We start from the raw sequence: 14,962 nt of genomic DNA, 5'->3' as shown, positions 1-14,962 counted from the left end.
ATGATATGTATTTTATTATAGAAATTATAGCATAGAAAATGTCCTGTTATAAAGGATAAAAAGCAGATCCATGTGTGAGATGACAATAAAATAAATTCATATATTAGAATTGAATAAACATTTATATATTGTATAATATAACACTGTGTATATAACTGTAACTATATAACAAATTTAGATACATTAATATAACCATATTAATAATATTACACGCATCTGAATTCCTCTTAAGCTAACTAACCCTTGAACATAACCTGCTCCGGAGCAGGTTATGTTCAGAGAGCAAGTTGCTATGGTTACTTACATACCCTAAAAGTTACCTCCGTTTTTGGAACCGAAAGTTGAGGTTATCCGCTTACTTACTCTTAAACATACCCAGGTATGTCACATAACCTTCTTTCTGGAATACACCCCTGGTTTGCCAGTTGGCAGAAAACACAGCAATGGAAGCCAGCAAACCAAATTATTTCATAATACAGTGTTTTTAGTCATTTTCACAGATCTGTATGAACTGGGATTGTTTTGACAACATTGTCATCTGTACATGATGAAAAAATCCAAAGGAAAATGTTCCAGTTTTTAGTACATCATTGTTATGTAAATGTAGAAGATGAAAACTTGTAGCAATATGTACTGCATGGAGGTACAACTCGTGATTTTTTTTTTTTTTTTTTTTAACTGAACTGTCAAGTTTAAATAATTTACTGTATACATACAAATGTGCATATATTCTTTCTCTGTGTACTATAGTATTGACTTGTCCCAATAAACTTCTCCCAAGAACTACAACTGACTTCCAGCTTTTGATGAAATCAACTAAAGATAAAAGAACATCCTCAGCTGAGATCTTTTGAGAGATTTAATGTTTTTTGCTGTTTTTTTTTTTTTTAAAAAAAACATTATTCTAACTGTGCAACAACAACAACAACAACAACAACAAAATCATGCAGAAAACACAACAGGTTTTCTGATATACAGATAATTAAAGCTGCTTTACCATTTTCTTTCAAATGCCCTGTAATATGTGTGTTGCTCACCAGGAGAGCAGAGCCAAATAAAGTTCAGATGTTATTGATATGGATAGCGTGCAGACTCGTTAATAACATGGTGTCAGAAGTGGGATGCCATGCCCTATCATGGGCTCCTTGCAGTTCCTTCCTACTGGGCACTTGTAAATCAGGTCAGTGATTTGCATCGACATGCCAGGCCAGAACATTATGTCTCTTGCATGTCCCATGTGTCTTCCTTTCTCTTCAGTGTTATTCTTTCACTTGAACTCTTAGGAAACGGCTAGCATGTTTTGAAGGATCTGAGATTCATCGTTTTCCCCTCCCAATGTGTTTTTGCCTTGTATTGGCTCATTTTACAAATGCATGCTTTCTGAAAGTATCTTTTTTGTTTGAGATTAAAATGTTTGTTAAAGGAAACAGAGTTGATTGACAGTCAAATGTTCCAGCGTTTCACATTATACATGACAAATAATGACTTTTTATTTCGAAGACTGTCTTAAGTTGCATTCTAAAATTATTATACAATGCTGCTTGAAACTGCATTTGCTCTAAACTCCAGTCCAGCAGGTGGCGTTAAGACACAAACGTTTCTTTGACAACCGCCATTAAACTCAGAGGAAGAAGATTCGTTTTCAGCGCGATCTCTGTGTTTTGTTGTGGTAGCTGGGTTAATACAAACTGTTAGGAATGTACTGTTGGTATTTTGAGAGATAAATAATTTTGAATCAGGTCAGTAAATACATATAAATTCAAGTCTTCAAGGAATCAGGGATATCTGGAGGAGTATCATCTGATCTGAGATCTGCTGCTGTGAAGATGGTGTTTGTTAAAGAGGAGAGTGAGGAGGACATGAGTGAACCAGAACCCTGGAGGATAAAACACGAGGAACAAGGAGGTTGGTGTTTATTCTTTATTCGTAACGACTGTTGTGATACACTGAGCTAACAAATCTTTAACAGGGTGTCTGCGGATCCTTAAAGCCCTTAATGCAGAAATAAGACCTTTACTCTCATTAACCAAATCCAGGTTTCAAATGCATCTGAACCAACAGCGAGAAGATTTGTTTTATTCTTTTATTTCCACTTGTTTCTTTTTAGAGTCGTACTGTATCGTAAAAGTAGATTAAGTAAAAAATATATTACTATTGTTTTAGTACTATTTTTTTTACCCCTAAATTAAAATCTATCTATCTATCTATCTATCTATCTATCTATCTATCTATCTATCTATCTATCTATCTATCATAACTTTATGAAATTTATGTATAATCATTCATCAAATTCTAACATAACAGTGATTCTAAAAAGAAAGAAATTATGTTAAAGTTTAAACCGCCAGTAGGTGGCAGCAAATCGCTGTTTTAATGAGTTAACCACTTAAATCGTTCATTCAGCCAATTAATTCAAAAGTCAGATTAATTTAGGAAGAAAACAAACACCGATGTGAATAATTTTGTCATTGATAATTACAGACACTATTGAAAAATTACCAAAACAGCCTTCTGTTTTGTTAACAGTTACACTGATAGTTATGGCTAAATTGCAATGGATTAGCTGGCTAAAATATACTTGGCTATTACACAACATTCTCATACCTTCTTCTCAGTACATGCTTTATTCTTTTTAACAGTAGAGCACCACTTGCATTGATTTTGTGAAAGTGCAACGTATTGGTTACTAATACGTATAATGGAGCGTTACTAATCAGTATAATGGAGGGGTAGTATTTTTTGTCTAATTTATTATGACAAACTCATATTTGATAAGGAAGAAGATTGTTACAAAATAAATGAATTCAACATATTTTTCATTTGATCTACTGGGCAGTTCCAGCATTTTGACTTGAAATATAAACGCTCAAAGACTGCATTTAATACCAACATATTGGACCATCTATTTATATATTCATAATCCCTTACTACAGGAGTCCCGACATTAGAAAAATGTCAGTCTATACAATTGTTGTATATTTTAGATTAGGGAAATATACATGCGTCACAAAGTTTTGGGTGACAACATATTTTTTTGGAATTCTGCGCAAACCAAAAGTAATACTGCCCACGGAATGAAGAAGGGTTGGCTCTCCACAGAGCATAAAATAATAATTTTATTATATTTATTGTTTTCGCATTTATGAGGAAAAAACAACTTTACGGACGTGACCGGTCTGAAAGCGGCACAGAAGACTGCTTTAAAACCACTTAAAAACTTTCACAGAGACCTCAAGAAGGCATTTAAACCACCAAATATTGAAATCTGGGATATGTATGGTAAGACTGCACAATTTATCAACGTTTTACTAAACTTTATACTCTGTTTTGCAAAAGGTTATTAGATCTTTCTCATGTTGACAAGCGTGTGCGTTGTTCATGAATCAATTTAGAGACCATGATTTTCCTTCTTACAGAACTGCTTGCTAAAATACATTGACAAATATTGACAAATGTTTATCATAAAGCAATTTAAAATCGCATGTTTTCCCCACAGTCAGGTCAGGTGAACCGATTGATGTACACTATTGTCAATCACAATCATGTCAGTTTTGTGTATGAATGATCACATGATTTTCAGCCAGTTTGCACAGTTAAAAGCAGTCTTGAGTCAAAATGATCAAACTTTATTTCAAGCCAAAATTATTGCAATCTTATTATTTTTATTTTGTCAGCTTGATCGCGCAGATTGTGTTCAATAGGCTATTCATTTTTTAACCAACAGGTAAAAACGTGACATTTCGAGGGAAGTGTCCTATGAGACACATGCTCTTCTATAAGTTGTACTGTATCATATAGGCCTACATTTTGATGTTCATATTTCGTTCTGTAACTGGCAAGAGAAAGAGTGTACTTCATGTGTGCTTTAAAATGTATTGCGTGTCTACATGAGTTTGCGTGGTAGGTGTTTAGTGTCGGTAGAAATATTTTTAAAATTCATAAAAAAATAAAATTAAACTGTTTACTGCAAACTCCACCTGATTCTTGTTACACTTGTTGCCAAGTACCACTGTGGTGACTATCATGTTATTTTACTGTTTTCTTCTTTAGTAATTATGTGCAAAATTATGACAAATATGATTTACGTTTCTATAGAGACCAATTTTAAAAATTCATACAAATATGAAATCAAATTGTATTCTGCAAACTCTACCTGATTCCTGTTGTACATTTTTATGAATTTTTAAATATGTCTGTATAGCAACGTAAACCGCATTGGTCATGACTTTGATTAAAGAGATTTTGATTAAATATTATGGAAAGTGTCATATTATATTGGAAATTTCCCCCTTTGGAAAGTGTCCTGACTGTAATCCAGAGATATCTTAACCATGCACTACAGCTCAAACTTCCCCATGGTCTGTCCCTTTATCCAAATTTACCAAATTTTAACCTAATCACAAATGCTTTCTTCCTAATTCTCCCAGCTCTTTCAACCAGACAGCAATATTTAAAATGCATTAAAAGTCAGAATAACAAGATGATACATAAAAGATATAAAATACATTAAAAATGAAATAAAAACAGGAAAAGGAATAAAAAGAATAAAAAGATAATACGTATAAAATAAAATGCAAACAGTTCGGACATAGCACAGTGCTCAATCAGCAAATGCATAGGTAAAAAGATGTGTTGTGAGTCTGGATTTGAATGTGGCTACTGTTGGAGCACACCTGATCTCTTCTGGAAGCTGGTTCCAGCTGCGGCTTGCATAACAGCTAAAAGCAGACTCTCCTTGCTTTGAGTGAACCCTTGGTATTTCTAAATGACTTGATCCTGATGATCTGAGTGATCTGTTAGGTTATATTCTATGAGCATATCTGCAGTGTATTGAGGTCCTAGGCCATTGAGTGATTTATAAACAAGTAACAGTACTTTAAAATCAATTCTAAATGCAACTGGAATCCAGTGCAAGGACCTGAGGGCTGGTGTGATGTGTTCGTGTTTTCTGGTTCTGCTCAGAATCCTGGCAGCAGCATTCTGTATGAGCTGCAGCTGTCTTATGGTCTTTTTGGGAAGACCAGTGAGGAGCCCATTACAATAATCCACCCTGCTGGTGATGAAAGCATGAACAAGTTTCTCTAAGTCTTGACTGGAGATAAAGCATCTAATTCTTGCAATATTTTTGAGATGATAATATGCTGATTTAGTTACTGTCTTTACATGGCTACTGAAACTCAGGTCTGACTCCAAAATCACACCAAGATTCCTGACTTGATTTTTAATTGTTTTACCCCTAGAGTGAAGGTACGTGTTCACTTTGAGAACTTCATCTTTGTTTCCAAATGCAGTGACTTCAGTTTTGTCTTTGTTTAACTGAAGGAAGTTTAGGCACATCCAATTTTTAATTTCATCAATGCACTGGCACAGGAAGTCAATGGGGCTGTAGTCATTTGGTGATAGGGCTAGGTAAATCTGGGTGTCATCTGCATAGCTGAGATATGCAATTTGGTTCTTTCTCATTATTTGGCTCAGTGGCAGCATATATAGGTTGAACAGGAGGGGTGCAAGTATTGAACCTTGAGGGACTCCGCATGTCATGGATGTCCACTCAGACTTATGGTCACCGATACTCACATAATAACCTCTTCCTTCTAAGTATGACCTGAACCATTTAAAGACCATCCCAGAAAGCCCAACCCAGTTTTCCAGCCTGTCAAGAAGTATGTTGTGATCGACAGTGTCAAATGCAGCACTGAGATCGAGAAGAACCAGCACTGATAATTTACCTGTATCTGTGTTTAGGCAAATATCATTTATTATCTTTATGAGCGCTGTCTCTGTGCTGTAATGCGGTCGGAAACCAGATTGAAAGTTGTCAAAATATCCATTCAAGCTTAAGAACTTGTTCAGCTGATTGAAAACTACTTTTTCAATGATCTTGCCTATGAAAGGAAGATTTGAGATTGGCCTGTAGTTGCTCAATATGGTGTTATCCAGATTGCTCTTTTTCAGGAGGGACTTAACAACTGCAGTTTTCAGGGATTTTGGAAAAGTCCCAGAGAAAAGTGAGGCATTTACCACTTCTAGGAGATCTGCTTCTAAACAGTTAAACACGCTTTTGAAAAAAGATGTGGGAAGTGTGTCAAGGGCGCAGGTTGATGTTTTAAGGTGCTGTACTGTTTCTTCCAAGATTTTACCATCAATTGCTTCGAAAACAGACATGATAGCTACTTTCTGAGGTTGTGATCTGATCTGTTTTACCCCAGTGCAGCTCAAGGATGTGCTGATCGCCTTTCTGATATTATTAATTTTCTCAGAGAAGAAGGAAGCAAACTCACAACATTTGCTGTCTGAGAGCATTTCACTGGGAATCTGACTTGGGGGGTTTGTTAGTCTCTCTACAGTAGCAAAAAGAGTGCGTGTGTTGTTTAAGTTTCTGTTTATAATATTTGAGAAGAAGGTCTGTCTAGCTTTGCCTAGTTCCACATTGAAAGCATGAAGAATATCTTTATAGATGTTATAATGGATTTCTAGTTTTGTCTTTTGCCACATGCGCTCAGCTTTTCTGCATTGTCTTTTCATATTTTGCACTGCTGTTGAGTTTCTCCACTGTGCTTTTTGTTTGCCACTTTTCTTCCTGACTTTCACAGGAGCAATATTATCAATAACGTTCTGTACTTTTGAGTTAAAAGAATCAAGAAGAAAATCAACAGTCTGCAGATATGCTTGGTGTTAAAGATATAGCCTTCATAAATAGTGCACTAGTATTCTCATTTAAGCATCGCTTTTTGACCGAGACAGATCTAGCTTCAACAGTTGGAGAGATCAATATATCAAAGAAAATACAGAAATGATCAGATAGCACTACATCCTTAATGACAATGGATGAAATGTTTAGACCCTTACTAATAATTAAATGTAGAGTGTGTCCACGATTGTGTGTAGGTCCATGTACATGCTGAGTCAGATCAAAAGTATTCAAAACAGTTATGATTTCTTTTGCAAGTCAACAGTCAAACTCTGAGGAAATTGCTGATAACAGTTCTGTAAAGTCCTCCACAAAGGCTGGAGAGTATTTTGGAGGCCTGTAAATAACTATAAGTAGAATGCGAGGAGCACTTTTAACACAATACCCAAGTATTCGAAAGACAAGTAATCACCAAATGACACTTGCTTGCATTGATAGACATCTTTAAATAGAGCAGCTACACCTCCACCTCTCCTAACAGCTCTGCAGACACTCATAAAAATAAAGTTAGGAGAGGATGTTTCATTCAGGATTGTTGAACTGCAACTGTCTTCAAGCCATGTTTCATTTAGAAGAATAAAATCTAGGTTGTTTGTGGTTATTAAGTCATTGACTAGAAGTGATTTATTTTTAAGTGAGCAGATGTTTAAAAGTGCTAACTTAACAGTCTTACTTTCGGTCTCTACAGTAAACTTAGTTTGACGTTTAATAGGCAGCAGATTAAATGGGTTTGCCAAACGGTTTGAGAAGGCCTTAGGCTCTCTATCACGTAATAAAACAGAAATAGAGAAAGCAACAGGCACACTGGATTCCCGCATGCTCTGTAAACATTTGATAAAGTAGCTGTTATCATAGCGGGGACCCGACACACATCACTGAGAGCTGTTATCGGTTGTTTTTGGTTCACCTAGAACAGATGGAGGAGGGTGAGGGCCCTGGCTTTGTGGCAGTGGCCGAAGAGCTCTCGCAGGAGGAGGGGGAGGGCGAGCTGGGCCCATAGGCTTTGGTGGTTTCGGGGCTTGACGCTTTTTTGTTGATATCTGGGGGCTTGCAGCAAAAGAGTGGGAGAGTTTGGTTCCAGCATACACCGGTTCTTCCATTTTCTCTGAGAAGCACAGAAGAGGTGATGCTGGAGAGAGGGATAACGTGTCCGGTGAGAGGGGCTGTTGCTCTGGTGTTACCGGAGGCTGTAATATGTTGTCCTGGCTTCCCTGGCTGTTTTCCCGAAAGTCGTCCTTGGGTGCTGAATCTTGGAGCAGTTCTAACACGTCACTGTCTCTCGGTGAGCTCTGTGGGCAGGGCTCAGTCAGGATTGTGCCCGTGAGCAGTGGTTGTTGTGGCTGCGTGGTGTTATCATTGACCTTGTGTCATTGACCTTGTGACGGATGTGTCAACCGCATGTCCATTCAGGTGCTGAAATGAAGTCCTGTGGTCAGTTGTACTCTGTCCAGGTGTGTTTGTGCCATTCAGATTGGCACACACTGCTGAAGGATGATGGAGGGAGAAGTAGATATTGTCCTTTAGCACTCTTGAGCCCAGTTTGTTTGGGTGCAGGCCATCATGAGTGAACAGTTGTCTCTGACTCCAGAACAGATTGAAGTTGTCGATGAAATTCAGTCCTTTTAAGTTGCAGGTTTTTGCAGCCATGTGTTAAGCCCAAGCAACTGTGTAAATCTATTTGTTCCTCTTGCTGGGAGTGGTCCACTGATGAACGACTGAACTTTTAATCTTCTAAGAATTTCAAAAAGTTCATGAATTTCGGCACTAAGTATGGTCTGTTTAGGGGCATTAGATTCATGGGACTCACCGACTGTGTGCTGAGGATGTCCATGACGAAGCTCTGTTGTGTGTTCCGTCTGGTTTGGTAGTCCCGCAAGTGACTTTGTTTCAAGAACAAAGTTTTTAAAATATGTCTGTATAGAGAAGTAAATAGTCTATGACTTTGACATATAATTATTAAAAAATAAAAGGGTGAAAGAACATGAAAATCACCACAGTGGTACTCTGGGAGATGTACAACAAGAATCAGGTGGAGTTTGCAGAAAACAATTCGATTTCCTATTTTTATGAACTTTTGAATTATGTCTGTATAGCAATGTAAACCTTAGTTGTCATAACTTTAGCATATAATTATTAAATAATAAAACAGTAAAAGAACACGAAAATCAACACAGTGGTACTCTGGGAGATGTACAACAAGAATCAGGTGGAGTTTGTAGAAAACAATTTGATTTCATATTTTTATGAACTTTTGAAATATGTCTGTATAGCAACGTAAACCATATTTGTCATAATTTTAGCATTTAATTATTAAAGAACAAAACAGTAAAAGAACATGAAAATCACGACAGTGGTTATGGGGAGATGTAGAACAAGAACCAGGTGGAGTTTGCAGAAAACAATTTGATTTCATATTTTTATGAACTTTTGAAATATGTCTGTATAGCAACGTAAACCATATTTGTCATAACTTTAGCATATAGTTATTAAAGAATAAAACAGTAAAAGAACATGAAAATCTCCACAGTGGTACTTCGGGAGATGTACAATAAGAATCAGGTGGAGTTTGCAGAAAACAATTTGATTTCATATTTTTATTAGTTTTTAAAATATGTCTGTATAGAGAAGTAAATAATCTATGACTTGACATATAATTATTAAAAAATAAAAGGGTGAAAGAACATGAAAATCACCACAGTGGTACTCTGGGAGATGTACAACAAGAATCAGGTGGAATTTGCAGAAAACAATTCGATTTCCTATTTTTATGAACTTTTGAAATATGTCTGTATAGCAACGTAAACCATATTTGTCATAACTTTAGCATTTAATTATTAAAGAACAAAACAGTAAAAGAACATGAAAATCACGACTGTGGTTATGGGGAGATGTAGAACAAGAACCAGGCGGAGTTTGCAGAAAACAATTTGATTACATATTTTTATGAATTTTCAAAATATGTCTGTATAGCAATGTAAACCTTAGTTGTCATAACTTTAGCATATAATTATTAAAGAATAAAACAGTAAAAGAACATGAAAATCAACACAGAAGTACTTGGGGAGATGTAAAACAAGAATCAGGTGGAGTTTGCAGAAAACAATTTGATTTCATATTTTTATTAGTTTTTAAAATGTCTGTATAGAGAGGTAAATAGTCTATGATTTTGACATATAATTATTAAAAAATAAAATGGTAAAAGAACATGAAAATCACCACAGTGGTACTTAGGGTGTTGTAGAACAAGAATCAGGTGGAGTTTGCAGAAAACAATTTGATTTCATATTTTTATTAGTTTTTAAAATATGTCTGTATAGCAACGTAAACCATATTTGTCATAACTTTGGCATATAATTATTAAAGAATAAAACAGTAAAAGAACATGAGAATCAACACAGAAGTACTTGGGGAGATGTAAAACAAGAATCAGGTGGAGTTTGCAGAAAACAATTTGATTTCATATTTTTATTAGTTTTTAAAATATGTCTGTATGGAGAGGTAAATAGTCTATGACTGACATATAATTATTAAAAAATAAAACGGTAAAAGAACATGAAATTCACCACAGTGGTACTCTGGGAGATGTACAACAAGAGTCATGTGGAGTTTGTAGAAAACAATTTTATTTCATATTTTTATTAGTTTTTAAAATATTTCTGTATAGAGAGGTAAATAGTCTATGACTTTGACATATAATTATTAAAAAATAAAACAGTAAAACAACATGAAAATCACCACAGTGGTACTAGGGGAGTTGTAGAAAAAGAATCAGGTGAAGTTTGCAGAAATCAATTTGATTTCATATTTTTATGAACTTTTGAAATATGTCTTTATAGCAACATAAACCATATTTGTCATAACTTTGGCATTTAATTATTAAAGAATAAAACAGTAAAAGGACATGAAAATCACCACAGTGGTTATTGGGGAGTTGTAGAAAAAGAACCAGGTGGAGTTTGCGGAGATCAATTTGATTTCATATTTTTATGAACTTTTGAAATATGTCTGTATAGCAATGTAAACTGTATTGTTCATGACTTTAGCATATAATTATTAAAGAATAAATCAGTAAAAGAACATGAAAATCACCACAGTGGTACTCTGGGAGATGTACAACAAGAATCAGGTGGAGTTTGCAGAAATCAATTTAATTTCATATTTTTATGAACTTTTGAAATATGTCTGTATAGCAACGTAAACCATATTTGTCATAACTTTAGCATTGAATTATTAAAGAATAAAACAGTAAAAGAACATGAAAATCACCACAGTGGTACTTGGGGAGTTGTAGAAAAAGAATCATATGGAGTTTACAGAAAACAATTCGATTTCCTATTTTTATGAACTTTTGAAATATGTCTGTATAGCAATGTAAACCATATTTGTCATAACTTTAGCATATAATTATTAAAGAATAAAACAGTAAAAGAACATGAGAATCAACACAGAAGTACTTGGGGAGATGTAAAACAAGAATCAGGTGGAGTTTGCAGAAAACAATTTGATTTCGTATTTTTATTATTTTTTAAAATATGTCTGTATGGAGAGGTAAATAGTCTATGACTTTGACATATAATTATTAAAAAATAAAAGGGTAAAAGAACATGAAAATCACCACAGTGGTACTCTGGGAGATGTACAACAAGAGTCATATGGAGTTTGTAGAAAACAATTTGATTTCATATTTTTATGAACTTTTGAAATATGTCTGTATAGCAACGTAAACCATATTTGTCATAACTTTAGCATATAATTATTAAATAAAACAGTAAAAGAACATGAAAATCACCACAGTGGTTCTTAGGGAGATGTAGAACAAGAACCAGGTGGAGTTTGCAGAAAACAATTTGATTTCATATTTTTATTAGTTTTTAAAATATGTCTGTATAGAGAAGTAAATAGTCTATGACTTTGACATATAATTATTAAAAAATAAAAGGGTGAAAGAACATGAAAATCACCACAGTGGTACTCTGGGAGATGTACAACAAGAATCAGGTGGAATTTACAGAAAACAATTCGATTTCCTATTTTTATGAACTTTTGAATTATGTCTGTATAGCAATGTAAACCTTAGTTGTCATAACTTTAGCATATAATTATTAAAGGCGCTCTAAGCGATTCTGAGCGGAGTAACTTCCTGTTGACGTTCAAAGTGTTGTCAAACAAAACAGAGGCTAGCTAGACCCTCCCTCCTACTCCTCCTGGCCCTCCCCTCCGTGCTTCCTGAAACAGTCATGAATGCACATTTAAAATGTAAGTAGCTTGCGTATTGACGCTGCTTGTCGGTTATTGGCTGGAGCATGTTTATTATGCGGAGTGGTCCAGGCTGCACCAGTTTGTTTTTATTGCAGTTTTCAGAGCTTGTGGCGACTACAGAGACCGCGTTTTTTTACAGTGTGTTCAGGGGACAGGCAGCTAGCGCATAGTGAGGAGATGTTTGCGGTATGTGACGAAAAAAAAATTGGGCCTAAAAACGCGTCAAATCGCTTAGAGCGCCTTTAAATAATAAAACAGTAAAAGAACACGAAAATCAACACAGTGGTACTCTGGGAGATGTACAACAAGAATCAGGTGGAGTTTGTAGAAAACAATTTGATTTCATATTTTTATGAACTTTTGAAATATGTCTGTATAGCAACGTAAACCATATTTGTCATAACTTTAGCATTTAATTATTAAAGAACAAAACAGTAAAAGAACATGAAAATCACTACAGTGGTTATGGGGACATGTAGAACAAGAACCAGGTGGAGTTTGCAGAAAACAATTTGATTTCATATTTTTATGAACTTTTTAAATATGTCTGTATAGCAACGTAAACCATATTTATCATAACTTTAGCATATAGTTATTAAAGAATAAAACGGTAAAAGAACATGAAAATCACCACAGTGGTACTTGGGGAGATGTACAACAAGAATCAGGTGTAGTTTGCAGAAAACAATTTGATTTCATATTTTTATTAGTTTTTAAAATATGTCTGTATAGAGAAGTAAATAGTCTATGACTTTGACATATAATTATTAAAAAATATAAGGGTGAAAGAACATGAAAATCACCACAGTGGTACTCTGGGAGATGTACAGCAAGAATCAGGTGGAATTTGCAGAAAACAATTCGATTTCCTATTTTTATGAACTTTTGAAATATGTCTGTATAGCAACGTAAACCATATTTGTCATAACTTTAGCATTTAATTATTAAAGAACAAAACAGTAAAAGAACATGAAAATCACGACAGTGGTACTCTGGGAGATGTACAACAAGAATCAGGTGGAGTTTGCAGAAAACAATTCGATTTCCTATTTTTGTGAACTTTTGAATATGTCTGTATAGCAACGTAAACCATATTTGTCATAACTTTAGCATATAGTTATTAAAGAATAAAACAGTAAAAGAACATGAAAATCAACACAGAAGTACTTGGGGAGATGTAAAACAAGAATCAGGTGGAGTTTGCAGAAAACAATTTGATTTCATATTTTTATTAGTTTTTAAAATATGTCTGTATAGAGAGGTAAATAGTCTATGATTTTGACATATAATTATTAAAGAATAAAACAGTAAAAGAACATGAAAATCACCACAGTGGTACTCTGGGAGATTTACAACAAGAATCAGGTGGAGTTTGCAGAAAACAATTCGTTTTCATATTTTTTTGAACTTTTGAAATATATCTGAATAGCAGCGTAAACCATATTTGTCATAACTGTGGCATATAATTATTAAAGACTAAAACAGTAAAAGAACATGAAAAATCACCACAGTGGTACTTGATAAGAATCAGGTGGAGTTTGCAGAAAAAAAATTGATTTCATATTTTATTAATTTTTAAAATATGTCTCTATAGAGAGGTAAATAGTCTATGACTTTGACATATAATTATTAAAGAATAAAATGGTAAAACAACATGAAAATCACCACAGTGGTACTTGGGGAGTTGTAGAAAAAGAAACAGGTGAAGTTTGCAGAAATCAATTTGATTTCATATTTTTATGAACTTTTGAAATATGTCTTTATAGCAACATAAACCATATTTGTCATAACTTTAGCATTTAATTATTAAAGAATAAAACAGTAAAAGGACATGAAAATCACCACAGTGGTTATTGGGGAGTTGTAGAAAAAGAAACAGGTGGAGTTTGCGGAGATCGATTTGATTTCATATTTTTATGAACTTTTGAAATATGTCTGTATAGCAATGTAAACTGTATTGTTCATGACTTTAGCATATAATTATTAAAGAATAAATCAGTAAAAGAACATGAAAATCACCACAGTGGTACTCTGGGAGATGTACAACAAGAATCAGGTGGAGTTTGCAGAAAACAATTCGATTTCATATTTTTATGAACTTTTGAAATATGTCTGTATAGCAACGTAAACTGTATTGGTCATGACTTTAGCATATAATTATTAAAGAATAAAACAGTAAAAGAACATGAAAATCAACACAGAAGTACTTCGGGTGATGTAAAACAAGAATCAGGTGGAGTTTGCAGAAAACATTTGATTTCATATTTTTATTAGTTTTTAAAATATGTCTGTATAGCAACGTAAATCATATTTGTCATACCTGTGGCATATAATTATTAAAAAAATAAAACAGTAAAAGAACATGAAAATCACCACAGTGGTACTCTGGGAAATGTACAACAAGAATCAGGTGGAGTTTGCAGAAAACAATTTGATTTCATATTTTTATTAGTTTTTAAAATATGTCTCTATAGAGAGGTAAATAGTCTATGACTTTAACATATAATTATTAAAGAATAAAACTGTAAAACAACATGAAAATAACCACAGTGGTACTTGGGCAGATGTACAACAAGAATCATGTGGAGTTTGCAGAAATCAATTTGATTTCATATTTTTATGAATTTTCAAAATATGTTTGTCTAACAACGTAAACCTTAGTTGTCATAACTTTAGCATATCATTCTTAAAGAATAAAACAGTAAAAGAACATGAAAATCACCACAGTGGTACTCTGGGAAATGTACAACAAGAATCAGGTGGAGTTTGTAGAAAACAGTTTGATTTCATATTTTTATTAGTTTTTTAAATATGTCTGTATAGAGAGGTAAATAGTCTATGACTTTGACATATAATTATTAAAGAATAAAACAGTAAAACAACATGAAAATAACCACAGTGGTACTTGGGCAGATGTACAACAAGAATCATGTGGAGTTTGCAGAAATCAATTCGATTTCATATTTTTATGAATTTTCAAAATATGTTTGTCTAACAACGTAAACCTTAGTT

General features: G+C 34.0%; 1 protein-coding gene across 4 annotated transcripts in view; it reads left to right on the top strand.

The window, feature by feature from the left end:
• LOC125248173 (gastrula zinc finger protein XlCGF8.2DB-like) overlaps window positions 1-14,962 on the top strand; it is a 46,822-nt gene that overhangs the window by 11,742 nt on the left and 20,118 nt on the right. The window contains exon 2 of one of the 4 annotated variants that reach the window (XM_048159866.1): window positions 1,830-1,905. The exons of 2 other annotated variants lie outside the window; for them this stretch is intronic. In XM_048159866.1, coding sequence (XP_048015823.1) covers window positions 1,830-1,905 — 76 coding nt within the window. Of the gene's footprint in view, window positions 1-1,611; window positions 1,906-14,962 lie in introns of those variants that run through there. One more of the 4 variants, XM_048159865.1, reaches the window with a different exon arrangement.

This window comes from Megalobrama amblycephala, linkage group LG16 (assembly GCF_018812025.1).
Source record: "Megalobrama amblycephala isolate DHTTF-2021 linkage group LG16, ASM1881202v1, whole genome shotgun sequence".
Taxonomy (NCBI): domain Eukaryota; kingdom Metazoa; phylum Chordata; class Actinopteri; order Cypriniformes; family Xenocyprididae; genus Megalobrama; species Megalobrama amblycephala.
Note: the sequence above shows the minus strand (reverse complement) of the source record. Positions and strands in the feature narration are given on the sequence as shown.